The sequence below is a fragment of the Culex pipiens genome, chromosome 2, assembly GCF_016801865.2.
Source record: "Culex pipiens pallens isolate TS chromosome 2, TS_CPP_V2, whole genome shotgun sequence".
NCBI lineage: Eukaryota > Metazoa > Arthropoda > Insecta > Diptera > Culicidae > Culex > Culex pipiens.
Genome location: NC_068938.1, coordinates 153,372,611 through 153,396,581, shown reverse-complemented (window position 1 = coordinate 153,396,581; position 23,971 = coordinate 153,372,611). Strand labels below are relative to the sequence as shown.

Genomic DNA, 23,971 nt, shown 5'->3' with positions numbered 1-23,971 from the left:
GAGTCTTTCTGCAGACCTTTGCGGAGGCTCTACAGACGGAAATTAGCACACTTTCTTCGCGCGACTTTCGAAAAGTTTTAACGCACTGACAGTTCTCGTTTTGTTTTGGTTTTCACTTTTACGGTTCGTGGTACACTTTTGGTTTCGGTTTGTTCGGAGTTTTTTCAACAGTTCAGTTTCACGGTCAAGTTTACGGTTGTGATTTTATCACGATGGCGGAATCGTTCTTCTTGGACACCATCGGATTCCGGGACAATGGTGGAGTGGACGAGATTCTTTGCAGAGTCGGAAGATGGCGAATCCTTCCGACGAACTTCACTTCTTGGATCGTCACAGTTCAACACGGAACGTTTCCATGGAAATGCACTACAGTTTATGCTTCATCGTATTTCCATGTTTGCAGGTGAGAAGTGGACGGTACTTCTTGGGAGAGCACTGCGGCGATTGGAATGACGCTTGGGCCATTTTCACTTGGACGGAGCTTTACACGGCGCCATCGCGGACTTCTTTACCGGCGGATTTGTGCTTTCAACTTCGCGGTTCCCGACACACAATCCGGTTCGATCGGACCAAAATGTTAACGCACATCGTAGCGGATGTGGTCCTGTGTGTCGGGGGGAGAACTTAGTGATCCGGTAAGCGAAAAGGCGCGATAACTTGGGACGACTTTATTGGGTAAACTAGGGTTCAAATGTTACAAGTTTTATTCTGTCTACTTAACTTGGCCCCTGAGGAGGGGTGACTGTCCCGGTCGACCATCTGGTCAGAAGTGATCTTGGGATGAGTTCTGGTCTAGTTCCTAGTGGTCAAGTGCTTTGCGACCGGGAAGTCTACAAACTTTACAAAGACAAACCTATTCGTGTCCTGAAACGACTACAAACATTGAACATAAAGGTACACGAAGGGCTACTGAGATTGTGTGTGTGGTGTAACATAATCTACAGTGTTGTCTGAAAGTGTTTTCCTACTAGATCGTCAATTTTGGTTAACTGGGCGTTAACAAATACCTTTCTCTGGTATCAAAACCAAATGTTGGTATTCCTGGACCCTTTAAAATTTGACTTAAGGATTATGCAAGAGCAAAATGTGGTATCATACCAATTTAAGGTATTGTTTTGATATTGCAAAATCGCAGAATTTGTCAATGGTCGAACACCACATTTTGGTATTCTTTTGGTATAAAAGTGTTTTATCAAATTCCTCTGAAACTATGGGAAAATTTTGACCAATTTTGACAAAATAATTAATTTTGCGCTAAAATGATGTCTCAAAGCGAAAGCTTTCATTGAAAACCGGAAATTTCAAACATGATTTTAAACATTTTTGATATACCCCCTAAAGAAATGACTTGAAATTGTGGAAAATTTTCTAAGTCAGGATGGCACATTTTGGTATTATTTTGGTATTAAAGAGTTTTATCAAATTCCTCTGAAACTATGGGAATTTTTTTTATAAATTTTGATGAGATAATTAATTTTGCGCTAAAATGACTTGAAACCCAAAAATGTTAAAGCCGATTTTCATTTTTTTTATTTTTAAACTTTGAAATTTCTCTAAGTTGGGATAACCAAATACTTCGAAAAACGAGTTAATCGACAGATTATTGAATTTTGGTGAATTTCAATCCAGTTTCATTTTAATAACACTTATTTTTCAATCTTGTTGTTTTTTAGAATTTTCAAGAACTTCATGCACAGGCCGTTCATCAATGACAAATGCATTCGGTGTGGTGAAGAATATCGCTAAGAACAACATGGAATCATCAGGTGAGTAGATTTGGCTGTTGCATATGGATCATTTCCGTTTTTTCACTAACTGCAACTGTTGCACTAAAAATGGTATGAAAATACCAAATTTAGGTATTTCTTGTGCAAATACCAGCGACCAAAATGTGCTCTTGGATGCCCAGTAATAGATGGTAAAATACCATGAAATCATACCAAAATCATGTATGTGGAAGACCACAGGAATACCAAAATCTGATTTTCCAAGGGCGCGGGAATACCTAAAAATTACACCATGGCAATACCAAGTTTTGGTATTCAAGCAATGTTCAAAAATCCAGAAGACCTCAACTTGGTATTGAAATGGTTTTATTTTGAGGTATTATTTTACCCTTGGAATAACATGGTTTGGTATTGTTGTGCCCTTCCACATACAAGACTTTGGTATGATTTCATGGTATTTTACCATCTATTACTGGGCAACCAAGGGCACATTTTGGTCCCTGTTATTTTCCCAAGTAATACCAAAATTTGGTATTCCCGTGTTATTTACCCCTGCTCGGGTACAGGTTCTCTGCCTGTGTGGATCAATCGGACCGCGCACTGGACTCACAATTCAGAGGTCGCTGGTTGGGATTTAAATATTTTGAATCACTTTAGAGTAGTTAAGGGGTGCGACAATAAAAAATAAAATAACGAAAAAAAATAAATTTTTTTTCCTTATTCTATTATCCGAAGTGATGTTTTTTCCAAGGCATTCAGATAATCGAATCTGGACTGTAGGGGAAAGTTGAGCAAGTGTAGCAAGCTAAGGAACTCCATTAAAAACGTAAAAAAATCTGCCGGAGTTGTTAATAATCATCTTATACCAGGTCTTGACTAAGACTTTGATAGAACAAGTTTCTAGAAAATCCTCTTTTTCACGATATAAAAATTGATTTTAAAATTATTGATTTTCAATACATTCTACTAAACTAGTGGGACAAGACGAACAACCCATTGAGGCAAGAGGAACAATGCATAAAATAGCATGTTAATTTGCTAACAATTGAACTGTTATCAATTTGACACGTCAGATAAGATTGTATTTGAAACGTTTCTTTAATTTCTCCGATTTCAACGAAACTCTGTAGACATGTTATCCTACGCTTAGGAAAGCAATTTTTGTGTATATTGAGCCAGTTTCACTCGATAATGACATTTGAGAAGGGCGTAAGTATTTTCAATATTTTTGTAATTCGGCATTTAAATATCCCTGTATCTCGAAGCCGTCAAAAAGTGGTCCAAGAATGGAGCAACTAGGGCGTCCAATTTTCCCGGGTTTTGAATTTCCCGAGAAACGGGAAAAATATTTTTGGAATCCCGGGAATTCCCGGGATCCCGGGAAGTTTTTGAAACGGTAATTTACCTATGTTTTCATTATGTTTGTTATGTTTTAAGAGCTTAAAATCATAGAATTAGCTCAATAAAATTAATTGATGATAATCTACACTTCAACCTAAACAAGGACAATAGTTTTTAAATAGCATAAAAGAAATCAGAAATTGATCTTTTTTGTTGTGTTTTGAACTTTGAATGAATTACAATTTTTCATCCAATGTGATTCAAATTAAATAAGTATTTTATAAAAATACTTCTTTTATATATTTGTTTAATATTACATGACTATAAAAGTTTAAAAAATGTAAAAAAAAACAAAAAGCGAAATAAAATAAAATGATATCAGTCAAAGTAAAATTTAATATAATTTCTGAATTTCATGTTTTACATAAAACATATTTTACAAATTATCTATAAGTTACTATTGCCAACTGAGCAATTGGGACTACAGCCTGAATAGGTATAGGAGATTTTGAAGCAATAAATTTGGAAATCGGTCAACTCATTGTTTTGTTTTTTCCTGTTTTAATCGAATTCATTCATAACATTATGCATACAATTTGGCTTAAATAGCTGTCCTAATTCGTTACATTTGTCCTAATTTGCCCCAGATTGCGGTTTTTGTTGAAAAATTATTTTATTTGTTTTTTTTTTAATTTAAAATCTTAAATATACTTAAATGTATTGCCCAGCCATTTAAAAATATAAAATAAATAGAAAATATTTAAATCGCTATGCATTTTGCGGATCTGTTAATAAAAAATTTAACAATTTTCTCTAATAAGCCAAATCAATATGGATATCTTGATTTTTTTAAATAGTTTCTATAAACATTTCTTTTTATTTTTTGCTTTTGACTGTTTTTAAAACCGCCTTGGGTCTGGGTTAATTAAAAACACCCAAAAAGCAAGAATTTAACATTACAACTAAAGGACCTTTTCAAGAAAACTCCAGATATATGCCGAATAACCATTTTAATCCTTTAAATTTCTTATCAATTATTAAATATTCAACTTGTCATATGTTTCCAAAACCAAATCTGAATTTGCAGACCAAAATTTGATTATTTTTTTTTATTTCGGGAATTCCCGGGACAAATTATAAAAAATCCCGGGATTCGGGAATTCCCGGTTTTGGAAAAATCCCGGGAATTTTGTCCCGGGAATTCCCGGGATGGACGCACTAGGAGCAACTCACCTAAAAAATACAAAAATCATTTAATGAAACTGTTGTTTTGAAAAGTGCTCTTAACGTCAAAATTTTCAAAAACCGAATACTAAAATCGATTCTCCAGACAATTTTACATAAAAGTCTCCATGTTGACCACTGTCCTAAGTCCAATCCTTGTGTAGTTACAGTGGCTTAAAAATAAAAATGTTGAAAATTGATTTTTTGATGGTTATTGACAATTTTTATATGACAGACTTGATTTTTCAGTCTCGTAAATATTTTTTACCGGAAAGCTCGTCCAATTTCCCATAAGATTGTCTTTGACCACATTTCAATTGGAAGTATGGGCTAATTGCATTGCTCATGTTATGTGATAGTAGAATCAACTAAATGCATTGCTAGCAACACTTCCTCATACTGAAAATAATCAAAATTGTAAAAATTACGGCCGTACGAGCGATTGTTCCTCTTACCCCAAATGGTCGTCTTGCCCACTTTCCTTTACACAAGATAAATTTTAAAAAAATCCCAAAATTACAAAAAACTAAAGTTTTAATTCACATTCTTAATTTTAATCATCGTTTTTCCACTTTTAAGTCATGAGCCATGACATAAAAATGTTGCGTACTATATAGAAAATAGTTTATAAAATGACGACTCATAAATAATATGGAGTACAGCTGTCATGATTCTAGAAGAATAAATCAAATATTATTCTCTAGTAACCTGATCAATCGTTCTCACCACCAACTGCTTTGCCCTATTCGTGATTAAAAGCTATCTTGGGGCTTCTCAAGTCGTTGAGCTCCTCCCCAAGAAACCACAAAGCATGTTGTGGCTCGTGGCTCTTTCTGCTCAGGTGTCACGACATCAAACATTACACGAGAGTTCGCTCTCTTTATCAGCCACACACTCCTTCAAGAAGGCAGAAAAACCAACTAATTTACAGCTACTTTAAATCAATTCTCCGCCGTGTGGAAATAAATCTTGGCTCTTTCCAGCTGCCTGCAAGTAATTTCGCTGATTGTTGGCCGCCGCCAGGCACAATCAATGAAACTGAAGAGAGAGGAAATTCGCGGCGATGAATGGATTGGGATTCATTGGGAATGATGAGCCTGCCATGCTGCCACAATGGTTGTGTGATGGTGTGGAATGTTGGCTGGGAGGAAGCAATTCAGCAAAGCGCCAACATAAACTGGAACTGCGCGTGGAACGTGGAATGCGAATTCCGGCGGTTGAGAGGGATCTGGGAACCCGGGGAGCAATCAATTGGTGAATCGAATTTGTTTTTTTGTGCTGATTCTGATGAGACTGAAGGGACTGATTGTAAGCGTTTACATGAAATTTGCGTGAAATGTGTCATTTCGTCATATTTTTACATTGCTTTTATGCGATTTACAACAAATCTTTCAAATTTCAAAATATCACTTCCTTCGTCATATTTCTGCCCCATCATTTTTCACCCAAACTAATGTGTTGATGTGCCACTCACACTCGAGACAAGTATCCTCTCGTCGGTAAGGCTCGGCGGAAAAAACAACAAGAAATCATGCCAACCCAAAAACGGTCCCTCTTTTCCACACGGTCTCCGGATAATGGTCCTCTCGAACCTGCTTTTTTTTTTGCTTTGTTTGGATAGCTATCGGTTCCTGTGGGGAGACCCACGTCAGAACTGTCAATCCTCGGGACCGCTTTCAAGAGTGAATATTTTATCATAAGTGATGATGATATTCAAACGATTGCTCGCTTTCGGGCGCTTCTCTTCCGGGCTGGAGACCTTTCGCGCAGATCCCAGATTTGGACCGGGCGAGGTTTCAGGCCAAGTTACGACGACGGAAAAGAAGTGGGTACTTTTCTTTACGACGACCCTCTCATAGAGTAGAGGATGCATAAACATAAGCCGTTGCCGGTGTCGGCGTCCATTTTGGAACCACGCACGCATATGGCCATGGCCGAAGAGTCCGGATGATGGAAATAAAGGAGAACCTGCGTATGAATATATTATGTGTCGATGCCCCTTTTCGAACGAGTGAATCTAAAGCCATACGATGGCCTTTCGGAAGGAGCACTTCCGCAGAAGTGCTTGAGTTTCAAACGTTACAAATGGATGATGGTTGAACTTAATGGCAGGTGAAATTGTAGAGCTCGGGAAGGGAATGTAGAACAGGTCAGTACCACGGCTTCGTTTGAAATGTTCTGGGAGAAGTTCAATACACTTCTATAGACATTTTATAAGATTTGAATGTCGATCGGAAGCAATGTTTTGGTCAAGGTCAAACCCAAGTAGCAAGAAAAACATCACTCTTTATTTTGTTGTTGAACAATTGCTGCATAAGTGTTTTTATTCGTTAATTATTGAACAAGTGTCAAAAAATTTGGTCAATTGTTCACATTTTGATCAAAAAACCATTGTTCAACATGGCTGTGTAACACAAATGCCAAATCTAGCAACGGATTACGAATAGTTCATTTTGAAGTTTATTCTGACCTCAATGAAACATGATTGTAGAACTTGAAAAGCAAAATGACATTTGCAGACATGATGTTTCATTTCAGTTTGCTAAACGTGATAACATAGTAGATTTGACCTTTGGCTTCGGCTGGGATTTCTCGTAAACAAGTTGTTTATGTGAAGTTCGCGTTCGTGTTCTAAAAACCGAGCAAGGACATGTTGACGAAACAAGCAAGGATAGTTCTAAAAATAGAAACAGCTTATGTTCGAAAGAAGTTTTGGCAAACTGTTAGTGAACTTGGTAAAACCTAGATGACCGCAGACTTCTTATTGACGTTTAGGCCTGCTCATCCAACATAACCCCTCGTGGAAAGAAGCAGACGCGCGCCCGGACTTGACATTTGGAGTGATCTTGGGTTCGATACTTGCCCTGAGCATTCTTCATCAAAAAGGAAAACTGAAAATGCAGCACCGGGAACCAGCAGCAGTAGTAGAGTAGTAGTAGCAAGCGATGTTAATTAGCACTCAAACATAATTGAAAAAAAAAATCCCCAAAGGCATAATTAGGAAATTGAATGATTTTTTATGGTTGATATTTTTGTATTATCCATCATTCATATTATTATCATTCATAAATGGCGTATCCCTGTCCAAACTAATAAATTACCAAAAAACTAGTAGTTAAAGTATCGTAAAGCGACATTACTCACAAATAAAGGATTAAATTAAGAAAAAAAAACTTTTGAGCGAACACCTTGAACGTATTTTATGAAAAGCCTGTTTAACATTCTTGTCTGCCACGATATGTTCTTGAACGGTTATAAAAACGTTTGCCTAACTCCCTCCTGAATCTTAAAGGCAGAATGTTGTTAAACGGTTCTAACGACGTTATCCAACCCGGTTCAGAATCTTATAGTCAAGAGTTCTTATGACATGTTCAACAAACGTTCTCTATGCAAGTAGGACGTGCGCTGGTAAAACTTAATTAAACCACGCACATTTCTAACAGGTTAAGAGATGTTCAACAACAGAAAAACGTGCGCTTTTTCCAGCGTTCAAGAGTTCTCAGGGACGTTGGGAAAACATAGTAAATGAGTTCAACAACAAGTTCGGAAATCTTTTGGCGAACAAAGTGTGCTACTTGGGAAATTGAAATGGCACACACAACTTAACCAAACATGTCACTTAAAACCTGAACAAAAAAAAATTGTAAATAAAAACTTCTTGTGGTATCTCCTTCTTTCTAAAACAAACTCTGATTGATCGATCATTCACTAAGCCTGACTCCTCAATGTCCTCCCCACCTTTACCTTCCAAATCTGTGCCACATCACGTGCCATTGCCAACCAGAAAATTCATTGCTCTCGTTAAGGGGAATAATTTATGAAACGCGTAAAATCCCACACCTCGTATCACACAACGCGTGGGTTTACACTCCAATCTCTCCACTCTAGCCGGTTCAGCACTGGACAGTAAGCAGCTGGGTTCCCCTCTTACAACGGACACCGGACCTTCGATTCCAAAGCTCAGCTACCGTACAGTAGTCCCGGCGATAGCATCACCCATCATGTACCTACCATCCGCACCCCTCCCAGCAAACCATCGTAATCATAAATCCAAATCAAATCATAACGCGAATTTACCACCCGCAGTGCATAATGATCCAGAAGTGGCACTCCAGAGCAAATTCATGGCGTGCGGCGGCGTTCCCTGTTCAACTCCTATGCGTCGAAATTCATGCCACCGTTTTGAGTGAGGAGCAGGATGACCAGGGCCAACACCGAGCTGGTATGGGCCCTGGGTGCGAATGCAATTGACGTGCAGTTATTTGAAATCGGGCTTGTTACCGGACAAACGTGATTGTATCTGGCCAGCATTACTGGCATAGTTTTGACCAGTGTTGCGATTTTGAGCGCTCATCCGCTCATGAGCGAGCATTTCTCGCTCATTCGTGAGGAGGAGCGTGACGCGAGCTAGCTCACGTTTGCTCATGCTCGTGTTTGCTCATTTATTTTATGAGCGAAAATGCTCATTGCTCGCGCTCGCGCTCATTTTTGCTCATTGAGCAAAGTGAGCGGTATTGATTTATCTGTAACGGGTAAACGATAATAACTTTTTTTTTTCAGCGGAGCTTCGAGGTTGTATTTTTTTAAATGGAGGCTTGATTAGGCTAATCTTGATAATATTGAATTAAAATATTTTTCATAATTTTTGTTTTGAAGCTTGTTTTGGAGTCAGAGTTAAAGTGTTAAATTAAGATTTGTACACAGTTAAAAACATAGTAATATTACATCTGGGAAGGGAAACATGCGTAATTTTACTTCTGAAAATGTGTAATTTTACCAATTTTCTGTTGTAAGGCCACTTTTTCAGTCTGCACCGAGGTAAAATTATAACATTCAAGAGGTAATATTTAACCTTACAAAATTACACCTTCCAAATGTCCACCTTTTTTTTACTGTGTAGAAATAATTCGATTGATAAAAAATTAAGTTGATAATAGAGTGACACGTGAATGTGAACTATTTAATAAAGCTGAAAAGTATCTTTTAAGAAACACGAAAATATTTTCTTGGTAATACGTTACGTCATGTGTTAATTCCTGGGCACCTCTTCTTGTTTTGTCAATTATTTGTAAATAATTTTGCATAATAAATGTCAAATCTGTGTCTTAGATAATTTTTACATCAACTATCTTATTTATATGCTGGATTCGATCCAAATAAATAAATGAGAAATGAGCGTGCTCACAAGTAAAAACATGTTTTAATATAAAAAATCGATTGCCATTTTGTTAACAGCTTATTTAAGACCTAAAAATTTCGTTCCTTGACAGTTCACTCTAAATTTGAAATTTAAATAAGTGTCTGGGATTCTAAGCAAATTAAGACACCTGAATTGCGTATCAGCCATTTTTTATTTATCGGGAATTTAATCAAAACTAGTTTTCTTAATTATCAAACTCTGAAAAAAATAATACGCTGACAACATTAGAGTTTCATTGTTCATTTGATTTTGGTTAACCGCGGTAGATTTTCTTGAAATTTTTCGAATTGTAAAAAATCCACCAAAGCATTTACCACATTGATCATACAAAAAAACTGTGGTAGAAAAGTATCCCCCGCAACACACCGCGATAAATTTTTGACAGTTTGACGCCAACGAATTATTTCATAAAAATTTACCGTGGTTAACCAAAATCAAATTAACAATGCAACTTTGATGAGTTCATGTCCCTTTTTCGCTATGAAATTATCATCAAAAGTGGCATTCCAATTGGCCTGTGCCAGATTCCTCAACAATACTAAAAATCTACCTGCTTTGCTGATGAGCGCTCATTGAGTGCGAGCGCATGCGATTAGCATGAGCGAGCACGAGCTACCTGTTAAGTCCTCATGCTCATGAATGAGCGAGCACGGCTTCTGGCTCGCTCGCTCAATCGCAACCCTGGTTTTGACTGTGAAGCCAATAAAGTATCAACAAAGATAGCGTGAAAATCAAACCTAATAAAAAAAAAATCTAAGCAAAAACACAATGTTTCCATGATTTTTTTCATGAGATTACTTGGCAAAAATTGTTTTATTTTCATTAAGCGCAAAAACAATGGAATTTATTCAATTGTTTGAAGAAGTTTCGAACGGCAGCTATTTCTAGCTGAGACCTAGATGTGTATTTGTCATAAAATTGGAAATCATCGGATCATTTTGAAATTAAGGAAAACTTAGTCCAATCTGAAAGTTCCAAATTAATTTTACATCCTCTCAAAAAGATTTATTTAATGTTTCTATCAAAGCTGAGGATTTAGAATAGTAGTTGGAATCGGAGTAGGAGCTGGAGGATTGAGGTATTTTTGAGAATCCGGAGTTCGGCAAATTTGAGTCTGAGCTGGAGTCGGAGTCTGCAAATTTAAAGGGCCTGGAGTGGGAGCCGAAGTCGGCTAATTTTCAATAACTTTGTATGAAAAGTGTTGTTGGATGTTGAAGTCGGAGTTGTCGGAGATTTCGATTCACTAAATTAGCCGAATCCGTAAACTGAGTCGTCAAATAGGCTACCTGAGTTAGCAATATTGTTATTCATTAAAATGTTTTAAAATTTCACTCAGTAAAAAGTTTTGAATAATTTGTATTTTTTTTTAAGACATAAGGGTGGTCCTAACAAAGAGAAAGTGATTACAAAAATTGAAATTTTTAAAAGAGAAAAATGGGAAAAAAACATTGCAAAAATTGTAACTTTTCGTCGTTTGACCCGATTTTAGCTCTCTTGGACGCAAACTCTTGTTTATTACTAGAGCTTTCAAGAAAAATTGTTTATTTGAAAAGCAAAACTTTTCGCTAATTTTCATCCGTTTTGAATGTTTCTGAACACTTTCTCACGGCATTTTAGATTTTTTTTTTTCAATCGTATTTGTGTTTGTTGTGTCATGAACAAAAAAATAAAAAAATATGAAAATTAAAGTTATAAGCAATAGTTTGAACATTTGAATGAAAAAAGTGTTTCATAATGCTTTTAACACCTGTCCAGATTATTTGCAATCATTAGTTTCAAAAATATCTGAATATTGCCGATTTTTTTTTGCGAAAAAAAACTTTTTGCGGAACTGTACGTCGGACTTTCTGAAAAATTCAACAAAAAAATTAAGCAATCTCAAACATGCTAAAAATCATTATCAACACAGGAAAATACTTTTTTCAAGTGTTTTCAGATGATTGCACGTCTGAAATTTTGAAGTTTTTAGATCACATTTTGAAGTTTTTAGATCAAAATTAACAACATTTTCTAGTTTCATACGACCTAAGATCGGTTAAAACTACGACGACTCGCGATATTTTGAAAAAAAAATGAAAATGTGGAATAAAAATATAAAAAAAATTCAGTCTGATTTTTGAAATTTTGAACCAAAAAGTAGCTCAAAATGCTATAATCATCATTACAGTTATGCTTCATCAAATATTTGCAAAACATCAATGAATTAATGACATTATTTTATTCCTTAGGCTTTCCATTTTGTACCGTTCCATGTTTCCAAAATTTAAAATTTGTGGGACCGTGGTGTAGGCGTAAGCGTGATTGCCTCTCACCCAGTCAGCCTGGGTTCGATCCCAGACGGTCCCGGTGGCATTTTTCGAGACGAGATCTGTCTGATCACGCCTTCCGTCGGACGGGAAGTAAATGTTGGTCCCGGACTAACCTAAAGGTTAGGTCGTTAGCTCAGTCCATGTGTAGGAGTCGTCTCCCTGGGTCCTGTCTCGGTGGAGTCGCTGGTAGGCAGTTGGACTAACAATCCAAAGGTCGTCAGTTCGAATCCCGGGGATGGATGGAAGCTAAGGTGTAAAAAGAGGTTTGCAATTGCTTCAACAATCAAGCCTTCGAACACCTAGTTTCGAGTAGGAATCTCGCTATCGAGAACGCCAAAGCAATGCTGTAGAGCGAATAATTTGATTTGAATTTGATTAATGTGTCTTTATTAAAAGAAAGACTTTTTAATTAATTTCAAATACATAACTAAATGATGTACAATGTGTTTTTATTAATTTACCGGCCACGGCTCGCGGAACTGCAATCTCCCGCCCCGCTGTGTGAAGTGCGGTGAAATACACCTCTCTGAGGCGTGTGCACTGCCGTGCAAGGCGGACCTGGGGGACAAGGCATAGCAAACCAAGGCGCGCATCAAGTGCGCCAACTGTTGAGGTAACCATACCAGCAACTACCGTGGATGCAGTGCACGAAATTACCTCGAGGAGCAGGAAAAGAGGAAGAAGAAAGCAGCAGCGTCCCACCCTCCTCAGCGAAGTACGAGCGTAACCGTGCCGGCTGCTGGGTAGCGTACGGTTCCCGCGGACAACTCAGCATTCCCCCCTGGCTGGGAGCGATCGTTTGCCAGCGTGGTTGCTGCCGGTAGCGGCAATGCGGCCCAGCAAGAAGTCACCGGGGAAGATCTCTTCACCCTGCCAGAGTTCTTTGCTCTCGCGGGGGAGATGATGTCGAGGTTTCGGACCTGTCGTAACAAGGCGGAGCAATTTCTAGCCCTTGGGGAGCTGATGATCAAGCACATCTACAAAGGATAAAATACTGTGATTTAGTTATAAGCTTTTTCTCTTTCTTTCCCCTTTCTTTTGCAATTTTAGCAAGTTTTTTTTTTAATTTTTCTTGCTCTTGTTAGTGCCATAGTTATAGAAATAATTGTTCCAAAATGGATTATGATGCAACACACAGCTGAAAGGAACTCCAAAACTCTGTTTTGAATTGCAAAAGAACTGTTTGTATCTTGATAATTCAGCAATAAATTCAAATTGAATTGAATTAATTTACCATTGTTTTTCAATGAAAATTTAAATTTCATTCAATATTTTGTTGCCCCCTCATTTCATTTGAGGAATTTTAAAGAGGGACAAAATCTTTGTCAGAATCATCTCTTGCAAAATAAAAAAAAAAACAATTACCAAAATTTTTAGAATTGAATATCGAATTAGTAAAATACAAAGTAACACCCGCTTACATTTCCAGCCCATAGTTCAAACAGCACGCGTGACCCTTTTGCACATTATAACACCTAACGAGTGGTTTAGGCTGTGTCTTCAAATTGTTTCAACCATCACATTTGGCGCAACAAATTCCGCCTTGGATTAGTGCAAATTTCAACGGTTTTGACGCTCCTCTCTGTGCAGCGTAAAATATTAATCCCAACGCTAAGGGGTGCGAACCCAAGTGCGGAACTGTTCAATATCTTGAACAAATAGAAGAGGCCTGTGAGCGCAAATTGCTAGGGGAAAACCAAGTACTGCGCGCGGTGAAGGGTTCGGAAATTGCATTTGCTACGGTTTGACACGTCCCCTTAATTGAGTAAGAAATGACGCCATTAAAAAACTCGGAATGACGACATGAAAAATCAATTTGGTGGTTGCGTTAGAGGATTAAGAGCGAATGTACTGCAATTTGTATCAATTTATGACTCATCAATCTTAACGCGTCGGGTTTGGTACACTTGCTTTGATTCAGTCATAAGACATTTTGTTTTATTTTGTAACATTCAAGAAAAGTTAAGGAATTCTCACAAAGTCTTCAAAGGTAACACTTTCCAAAAATTTAAGATATCTTGGCATCATCCAAGTGTGAAGGGTTATTTCTTCTGAAAGCAATCGAGTAAAATATACGTAAAGATTGGAGGTACTCGACGAAAATGGCTCTTATTTTCATTTCTCCGATTTTGTTTTGATTTTGTTTTCTCTCCATCAAGTGCAGCACGATGATTGCCCGTTTTTCGTTGATGCTGGGTTGGTTAGATAAACACAACCCGAGGTTTGATATATTTCGAGAGATTGAGCGTTTTCTAAGATTTGCTATCGTTTTGAAGGAGCTATCGTGACTGAGGGGTATTTTTGGAGACCTTATAAAAAATGAACGTGTGAAGAGGAAGTAGAATTGAAGCACTTTTGAGAAGGTCATATTGATCAACTGATTATAATTAACAAACAACTTTTGAAAATAATTCTCGAAACTGATCCCAATCTTGACCAAACATGCCAATTTGGCGCGAATGCTAATTGATTGAAACTCCAAAAACAAAACCAGACTTTCCCCAACCATTCCATAAATCTCCCCTGCCATTCGAGCTGCTCTGCGTGGGAGCTCCAGAGTCCGGTGGAGTCCTGTTTCCGTACAAGCTCTCGTAATCCATGGTCAGGCGAGATTATGAGGAAACTCAAAACCTCTTGGAAGCAGAGTAAGGTGAGTGTGCCATTGTTGACCAGACTTCAAATCATGTTTTTTTTACCTAGTCGTTTGTCCTGTAAAAAAATCATAAATCAAAAATTCAATGAATTTATTGTAGAACGAAATTTACATTCCAAAGATGGTTAAATTGCTGATAAATCATTCACTCACTCATTCACTACCTCGTTCACTCATTCAATCACTTATTCCCTCACTCATTTACTCACCAACTTATTCACTCACTCATTCATTCCCTCACTCACTCATTCACTTTGTCATTCGCTCGACCATTCACTCATTTTCCCGAATCTCGAATATTTAAATAGCTCTGATACTCTCAATATCTAAATTGTTGTTTCTCTGAATCTGCGATCTCGAAATCTTGAAATCTTAAAATTTTAGGGTCTCTAAGTTACTGAGTTTATTTTTATTTTTTGGATCTCGGATTTTTTGAGTCTTCGAACATTACCATCTTCGAAACATAGAGTATTCTCGGAAATTTATTTTTCCTTAAACTGAAAACAGAAACACTGACCCCTTTCCGCCTTTAGCTACTTCCCTGGACTCTACCCAACGTCGAACACAAAACGAGTGTGATTAAAATGTCAACATTGCTAAAGATCGACATAAACTTTAATTTTATGTGCGCCTCTCGAACTGAACTGAAATTTGACTCCTAATTGGTGGCAAAACTGGGAGGGGACCCCAAAAGGAAGGAATCCGTCTCTCTCCCTCGAAGAAAACGAAGAAAATTAGTGGTCTATGCAGGTCCGTGGACAACCAGCTAACGAGGAAGCTTCAAGCTGCTGCTGCCGATCAAAGATCAGAGATTTTTTTTCGGGTCTCCGCTTCGTCGAACAAGAAAGCGACTAAATCGCGCGCGCTCGCGTCACTCGTTGGAAGTTTTTTAATCAGTTGTGATTGGGAACAAGCTGTCAAAGAGAGAGAGTGTTGCGTTCTTCTTGGTTGACTACCCGAGACTCCGGGGCCGTCAACTAATCGCCGACAAATCCGACGGTTGTTTGACATACGTTTTTACACCTCGCGTCCCGTAATCAGTCGGCTTAGCCCACTCGTCGTCGTCGTGCTGGTGTTTTGAACCCGCTAACGACTGCATCAACGATCAATCAACGCTGGCGAAAACAGCGTGGACCGGCTAATGACTTGCGGGGTTGGGGGTGTTCTGAGGAGTGTCACAGTTGCGAGGAGGATCGCCACGTGGGTCATTACTGAAACATACATGAAGGATTCAAAGATTCAAAGATTCAAAGATTCGAAGATTCAAAGATTAAAAGATTCAAAGATTCAAAGATTCAAAGATTGAAAGATTCAAAGATTCAAAGATTCAAAGATTCAAAGATTCAAAGATTCAAAGATTCAAAGATTCAAAGATTCAAAGATTCAAAGATTCAAAGATTCAAAGATTCAAAGATTCAAAGATTCAAAGATTCAAAGATTCAAAGATTCAAAGATTCAAAGATTCAAAGATTCAAAGATTCAAAGATTCAAAGATTCAAAGATTCAAAGATTCAAAGATTCAAAGATTCAAAGATTCAAAGATTCAAAGATTCAAAGATTCAAAGATTCAAAGATTTAAAGATTCAAAAATTCAAAGATTCAAAGATTCAAAGATTCAAAGATTCAAAGATTCAAAGATTCAAAGATTCAAAGATTCAAAGATTCAAAGATTCAAAGATTCAAAGATTCAAAGATTCAAAGATTCAAAGATTCAAAGATTCAAAGATTCAAAGATTCAAAGATTCAAAGATTCAAAGATTCAAAGATTCAAAGATTCAAAGATTCAAAGATTCAAAGATTCAAAGATTCAAAGATTCAAAGATTCAAAGATTCAAAGATTCAAAGATTCAAAGATTCAAAGATTCAAAGATTCAAAGATTCAAAGATTCAAAGATTCAAAGATTCAAAGGTTTAATTCTCAAATCATTAAAACATTCCAGTTGGTTTACTTTTTTTAAATATTTGCCTAAATTCAATAAACACTAACTACAGCAAACTAATCCCGCTAGAAATTCACTCTTGCGGGCTTGCAAATTAAGGCTACAAAGTGTAGTTAAGCCTAGTTTGCACCAAATTCAAATTCAAATTCCCATCTGCACCAATCAAGCCCGATTGCGAATGCAGATGAACCAATAGCGAATAAGCAAAAAAAATGCCCCAAAATCGCTTCCGATCTCCAATCCTAAAAACCAATTGTAAACACAATGCAGTGCTACCACCGCACCACTCTGAATACCCACCAGAGTGGTCAAGAACAATGAATATCTGAACGATATAACCAGCCCAGCCAGCCAGCAACCAACCAACCAGCAGAGAGCGCATCAAACGGAGAGCTGGGGCGTTTGCCAAGTGACTCCTCCATCCCTCAACCACGGTGAATCCTGCAGTGCCCTGAATCCGGCAAATCCGCACACATGTTGGCTGCATACAGAACAGCAGCGAAATGCAAATCCAAATCCGGGGACGCTGTGGAGAAAATAAGGTTTTTGGAAATTCTTGATCTCAAGATGAAGCTTTTAGCTTTATAGTTTGAGCCAAATCGAATCAATTCCGATTAGGATTCGGCTGGTTTAACTTGAAATCAATAAAATAAAAACAAAAACAAAAACAAAAACAAAAACAAAAACAAAAACAAAAACAAAAACAAAAACAAAAACAAAAACAAAAACAAAAACAAAAACAAAAACAAAAACAAAAACAAAAACAAAAACAAAAACAAAAACAAAAACAAAAACAAAAACAAAAACAAAAACAAAAACAAAAACAAAAACAAAAACAAAAACAAAAACAAAAACAAAAACAAAAACAAAAACAAAAACAAAAACAAAAACAAAAACAAAAACAAAAACAAAAACAAAAACAAAAACAAAAACAAAAACAAAAACAAAAACAAAAACAAAAACAAAAACAAAAACAAAAACAAAAACAAAAACAAAAACAAAAACAAAAACAAAAACAAAAACAAAAACAAAAACAAAAACAAAAACAAAAACAAAAACAAAAACAAAAACAAAAACAAAAACAAAAACAAAAACAAAAACAAAAACAAAAACAAAAACAAAAACAAAAACAAAAACAAAAACAAAAACAAAAACAAAAACAAAAACAAAAACAAAAACAAAAACAAAAACAAAAACAAAAACAAAAACAAAAACAAAAACAAAAACAAAAACAAAAACAAAAACAAAAACAAAAACAAAAACAAAAACAAAAAACAAAAACAAAAACAAAAACAAAAACAAAAACAAAAACAAAAACAAAAACAAAAACAAAAACAAAAACAAAAACAAAAACAAAAACAAAAACAAAAACAAAAACAAAAACAAAAACAAAAACAAAAACAAAAACAAAAACAAAAACAAAAACAAAAACAAAAACAAAAACAAAAACAAAAACAAAAACAAAAACAAAAACAAAAACAAAAACAAAAACAAAAACAAAAACAAAAACAAAAACAAAAACAAAAACAAAAACAAAAACAAAAACAAAAGCAAAAGCAAAAACAAAAACAAAAACAAAAACAAAAACAAAAACAAAAACAAAAACAAAAACAAAAACAAAAACAAAAACAAAAACAAAAACAAAAACAAAAACAAAAACAAAAACAAAAACATCAACATCAACATCAACATCAACATCAACATCAACATCAACATCAACATCAACATCAACATCAACATCAACATCAACATCAACATCAACATCAACATCAACATCAACATCAACATCAACATCAACATCAACATCAACATCAACATCAACATCAACATCAACATCAACATCAACATCAACATCAACATCAACATCAACATCAACATCAACATCAACATCAACATCAACATCAACATCAACATCAACATCAACATCAACATCAACATCAACATCAACATCAACATCAACATCAACATCAACATCAACATCAACATCAACATCAACATCAACATCAACATCAACATCAACATCAACATCAACATCAACATCAACATCAACATCAACATCAACATCAACATCAACATCAACATCAACATCAACATCAACATCAACATCAACAACATCAACATCAACATCAACATCAACATCAACATCAACATCAACATCAACATCAACATCAACATCAACATCAACATCAACATCAACATCAACATCAACATCAACATCAACATCAACATCAACATCAACATCAACATCAACATCAACATCAACATCAACATCAACATCAACATCAACATCAACATCAACATCAACATCAACATCAACATCAACATCAACATCAACATCAACATCAACATCAACATCAACATCAACATCAACATCAACATCAACATCAACATCAACATCAACATCAACATCAACATCAACATCAACATCAACATCAACATCAACATCAACATCAACATCAACATCAACATCAACATCAACATCAACATCAACATCAACATCAACATCAACATCAACATCAACATCAACATCAACATCAACATCAACATCAACATCAACATCAACATCAACATCAACATCAACATCAACATCAACATCAACATCAACATCAACATCAACAGCAACAGCAACAGCAACAGCAACATCAACATCAACATCAACATCAACATCAACATCAACATCAACATCAACATCAACAGCAACAGCAACAGCAACAGCAACAGCAACAGCAACAGCAACAGCAACAGCAACAGCAACAGCAACAGCAACAGCAACAGCAACAGCAACAGCAACAGCAACAGCAACAGCAACAGCAACAGCAACAGCAACAGCAACAGCAACAGCAACAGCAACAGCAACAGCAACAGCAACAGCAACAGCAACAGCAACAGCAACAGCAACAGCAACAGCAACAGCAACAGCAACAGCAACAGCAACAGCAACAGCAACAGCAACAGCAACAGCAACAGCAACAGCAACAGCAACAGCAACAGAAACAGAAACAGAAACAGCAACAGCAACAGCAACAGCAACAGCAACATCAACATCAACAAAAAACAAGTTTAGTTTTTGAGTCTGGGATTACAGTTTTTCGTTCACTTTTGTTTGTAATTTGTAAATAAGTTTCGAGTATTCAACTTAACTATTTCCTTTCAAGCGCAATTCCGGAACTTCATCAGCACAACTGACGACCTCCCAGTGGAAACCGGAAACCGAACATTGAAAGCCAGTGACAATTGCATGCATTCCCACAACCCCTTCTCCCATCCACCACCTAAATCAACCATCCAACTCCATAGAAAAGGCATAAAACAGACACCAATTAAATATTTGACGTACATGACTAAAATATATTTCAACTCCAGGCGCATCAATTGCTTTTCCCTCACATCTCCGGGTGGAAAACCCCCGGCAAGGATGCTGTTTGCTCTGCTCAGTGCCGGCCCCCACGTTGAGTATGTGACACGGCCAGGATTTGCACGTTGACGTCCCTCACCACGTGTTGGTTGGTTGGAATCGTTTTTTTTTTTGTTCGCTCTGCAGGTTGTGTGTCCACGCCAACGTCCCAAGCCAACACTTGCTGAAGCATCAGCCACCATCACGCACCAACCGGTGGATAATCCCAACGATGCAATAAAATGCATTTGCGCTTCAGAGCCTGACCAAAGTTTAATTGAGGGGTGGATGAGGTGGGTGATGGGGACAAATCTGACCGGGGTTTTGTGGGGAAACAGAAACGGAAAGTGGTCCACGTGGAATTCAAAATGCGAAATTTCTACCAAATGTTGAGCAGTGGTGGTTGAAAATGTGTTTCTTAAAAGTGATAAATGTTGAAGTTTTCCCAAAATATATTTCATAACATAAATTAATGCATTTTTCGAAATTTTGTTAGCTGATCACTAAAAACTATTTTTGTTAATAAAATGTTGCTTTTTCACTTCAAAAATCTACGCCCATGAAAAATTCAAACAATTTTCCACCATAGTGACAGCGGAAATGGAGGACGCTGCGTTGAGTACCTACACGCACCAATGCAGCTGGAATTTCCATAAGACAACATTTGGGACGAACTGCACGCTCAGCACAGCGTTACGGGGTGCAGTGACATGCATAATTTCTGCACCATGTTCCCAAAGCTGTTGTTACTTGTATTTTGGGTTTTTATCTTCTTCATTTTCAACAGAATTGTAACATGGTCAATGTCATGAGGTTAATTAGGACGGTTAGTTTTGGAATGTCTTTGTTACTTTAAAGAATAACTCAGGATTGATAAAATCTTAAATTTAACATATTCAAAATGTTGCTGTTGAATTATACATATTTTTTCCCCAGATTTTTTTCCTAATTTCTACGATATTTATCTTAAAAAAAAACTAACCTCTTGATCACTTTGTTAGACATATTTTACCTCAAAGCTGTCACTTCTTTCCAAATGTGTCATAATTTTGATCTTATCTCCCGCTAAATTATGATTCATATCGCACGAATCTTCCTCTCGTGTTTCACAAGATTTACCAAATCAGCATGACATTTGGGCTGCGGGACAACATTTCATTCACCTAAAAGGCATTAATCATGGCGCGGTTTTTTGTCGCACCGTTTTTTATTTGTCTCTTGAGAAGAAGCCTGAGAAAGAAGCCCACTGTGTGTTTGCCTAGTTTGCCGTCTCTTGCGCGCCTAATGATCACTGAATATTTTGGCTGGTCATACGTGGAGACCATCGGGCAAGGGTAACCTTAGTCCGCTGGCCACTGCTGGACAGTAGTGTGATCCACTCATCCAGATGCTTTAGTTGTCTTTATTTTGTGTCTTTTTTGTCTTTGTTGTCTTTTTTGTCTTTTTTGTCTTTTTTGTCTTTTTTTTGTCTTTTTTTGTCTTTTTTTTGTCTTTTTTGTCTTTTTTTTCTTTTTTGTCTTTTTTGTCTTTTTTGTCTTTTTTGTCTTTATTGTCTTTTTTGTCTTTTTTGTCTTTTTTGTCTTTTTTGTCTTTTTTGTCTTTTTTGTCTTTTTTGTCTTTTTTGTATTTTTTGTCTTTTTTGTCTTTTTTTGTCTTTTTTGTCTTTTTCTTCTTTTTTGTCTTTTTTGTCTTTTTTTGTCTTTTTTTGTTTTTTTTTCAGATATCTTTGCTTTCATGTTTCTTTATAATTATTTAAGTGTTTTAAACTGTTGTTTTTCTTTTCCCATTTTCTTTATTGTCTGTTTATTTTTTGAAAAATTCCGTTTTTCTCTAATTTTTCTGTTATTTTTATGTGTTTTGGTCTTTACAAATCGCAACGGATCACACTACTGGCCAAACTGTGGCAAGTTTCGCCTCATTATCCCACACATTGGGGTCCGTCTCTAAACCAAGTTAGAGGGGGTGAATTAGTATGTAAATTAGTTCGTGGACCAAAGCTTACTTTTTTGTTTTACTTTTTCATCTTCTTTGTGAGGCTGTTAAACGTTTCGGGAATGGATGTTTTGATCAAAACCGCTCAAAACCCAGATAAGCTGGGTCGATACCGCACGGCGGCCAGATCATCTGCCCGACCGTAATTTATGGGTTGTCCGGTGGGAATTTATTGACGCGGTGTTTGGCCTTTTTGGTGACATCGCAAGGCTAGTTTATTCGTAGGTTCGAACCCGCAAGGGATCCGAGTGCGGATTTTTCGGTGATTTTCTATTTGGACGACACAAACGGAGGTGATAATGTTGGTGTTCTTTGTCGAGCTATCAAAACGTTTTCATCGAGCAACGGATTGCGGGTTTGATCGGGCTTCGGGATTAGTTTGGTGGGAAAATGGCGCTAGTGAAGATGAGTTGATTTTGCTGATTATAAAAACGCTAGTATGCAGATGTGAAGCCATCAAGGATCGTTGTGAAAGTTGACCTTTGAACGTCGCATCATGGGAAAAGGAGATTGAAATGATTTCATTTAGCTTGATGTTTGATCATCTTGTGGTAAAACTGGTAAAAGTTGTATTGTGTACTTTTTCGAGTTCAACGCACTTATTTCAAAACCACATCCATACCTTCCCCAAGGATTTCGCAAATCCCCCTTATGCATTTCTTTCACTATTTTCCCCCTTCCCCAAATTCACCCCCGAATGCGTGCCGAGAATGACGATTAGAAACAATCCTGCGACGACCGGTCCCCTTGCCGTATCTGCCCCAAATGTCTCCCGCAGCAGTACCTTGACAGCAAAAGTGTTCCCAGTTAACCTTTCTGACAACAACTGCTGACACTGCTCGCTGCTGTTACTGCCTTCAGCAATCCAACACCACCCTTGGAGCCGGGCTCTATATTGGCAACAAACGATCCATCATCCTGTCACGCCGCAAACAAAACGCACAACACTGATTAAAGACCGGGAGTTTCGCTTGAGTGTGTGCGTTTTTAAAGGTTCCTTCAGTTTGGAGCAGTGATGGGAAGTTTCAGCGGTTAGTTGCTGTGTCGTCGCTAATTTTGAATCAGAATTTGCAGTAATCAGGCAAAACATTTTTTGAATTTTCTCATGTTTACCTTAACTGTTCTTTTATTCTGCCATTGTTTTACTGCTTAAATTCATATTGGCTTTGATGTGATTTTTAATTTCATTTTATTTATTTCAATTCGATTTTGATTGTAAAAAAAACTTTAGTTTTGCTTTTATCATATTGCTTTACTTCCTTTTTGTTTATATTCGGCTTTTTCGTTTATTTAGATTTTTTTATTGCAATTTAATATTGATTTTATGCAACTTATTTTTAACTATCTTATCGCTATTTTTTTTTATTGTTAAACATCTTTTTTGCTCTTAGTGTTGCTGTTATTTGCTTCTTGTTGAACTATTTTAGTTCTTTGAATAGCTTTTTAATTGTAAACAAGCTGCTCAAGATGGTGCACAACCTGGACCCGTGGTACCCTACCGTAGATCTACACGAGCTGGCCGGCGTCGACACCATCGACGCAAGCATCGAAAAGGCAACGAGAACCTTCAGGACTTCCTGTGGGATGTCAACAAATCCGCTCATCGAAGCACTCCTCCGTCATCACCTGTGATATGAGTTTTTAAGCCAAACATAGATCTAGGGTTTTATTCTCAAAATTTATTTTTTTCCCTAAAAGAGCACTCAGCTAGCAAAATCTAAACGTAGAAATATGTACCCTCCCTGCAAAGGCTTATGAATTGATCTCAGTTGAAAGGTTCTCCAAATCTCTGAATTGCAAATGTAACATCCTGGAACAGAACTGCTAAATTCTAATAAAAACACAAATTAATTTTTTTTTATTGTATAGATTATAGACATTTTGCAGTAGTTATGTATTGTTTTATTTGAATTTGCATTTTCCAGTTTTTTGCATTAATTGAAAATGCATTTTGGTTTGAAACATTTTTTATAATAATTTCTTTATATTGTAACTTTGCTCATGATTTTATTTTATAGATTTTTTATTTTGAATATATGTAGGGCAATTTTAACTTTGAATTCAATTTTATTTTAATTTCAATGTTAAGTTTATGTTTTGCACTTATTGTACTGATTTTGTTCCTTTTTTCTTGCTTTCATTTTGCTTTGCCTTCATGTGGTAATTATCTTGCTTTTTGCTTGTTTGTTAG

The 23,971-nt window shown here is 36.6% G+C and overlaps 1 protein-coding gene across 1 annotated transcript; it reads left to right on the top strand.

The window, feature by feature from the left end:
* Window positions 1-212: 212 nt before the first annotated feature.
* LOC128092683 (UPF0746 protein DDB_G0281095-like) lies at window positions 213-23,412 on the top strand. Its single transcript, XM_052707025.1, has 5 exons — window positions 213-258; window positions 14,296-14,392; window positions 19,088-19,386; window positions 21,877-21,922; window positions 23,208-23,412. The coding sequence occupies exons 1-5, from the start codon at window positions 213-215 to the stop codon at window positions 23,410-23,412; spliced, it is 693 nt and encodes a 230-aa protein (XP_052562985.1).
* The last annotated feature ends 559 nt before the right edge of the window (window positions 23,413-23,971 follow it).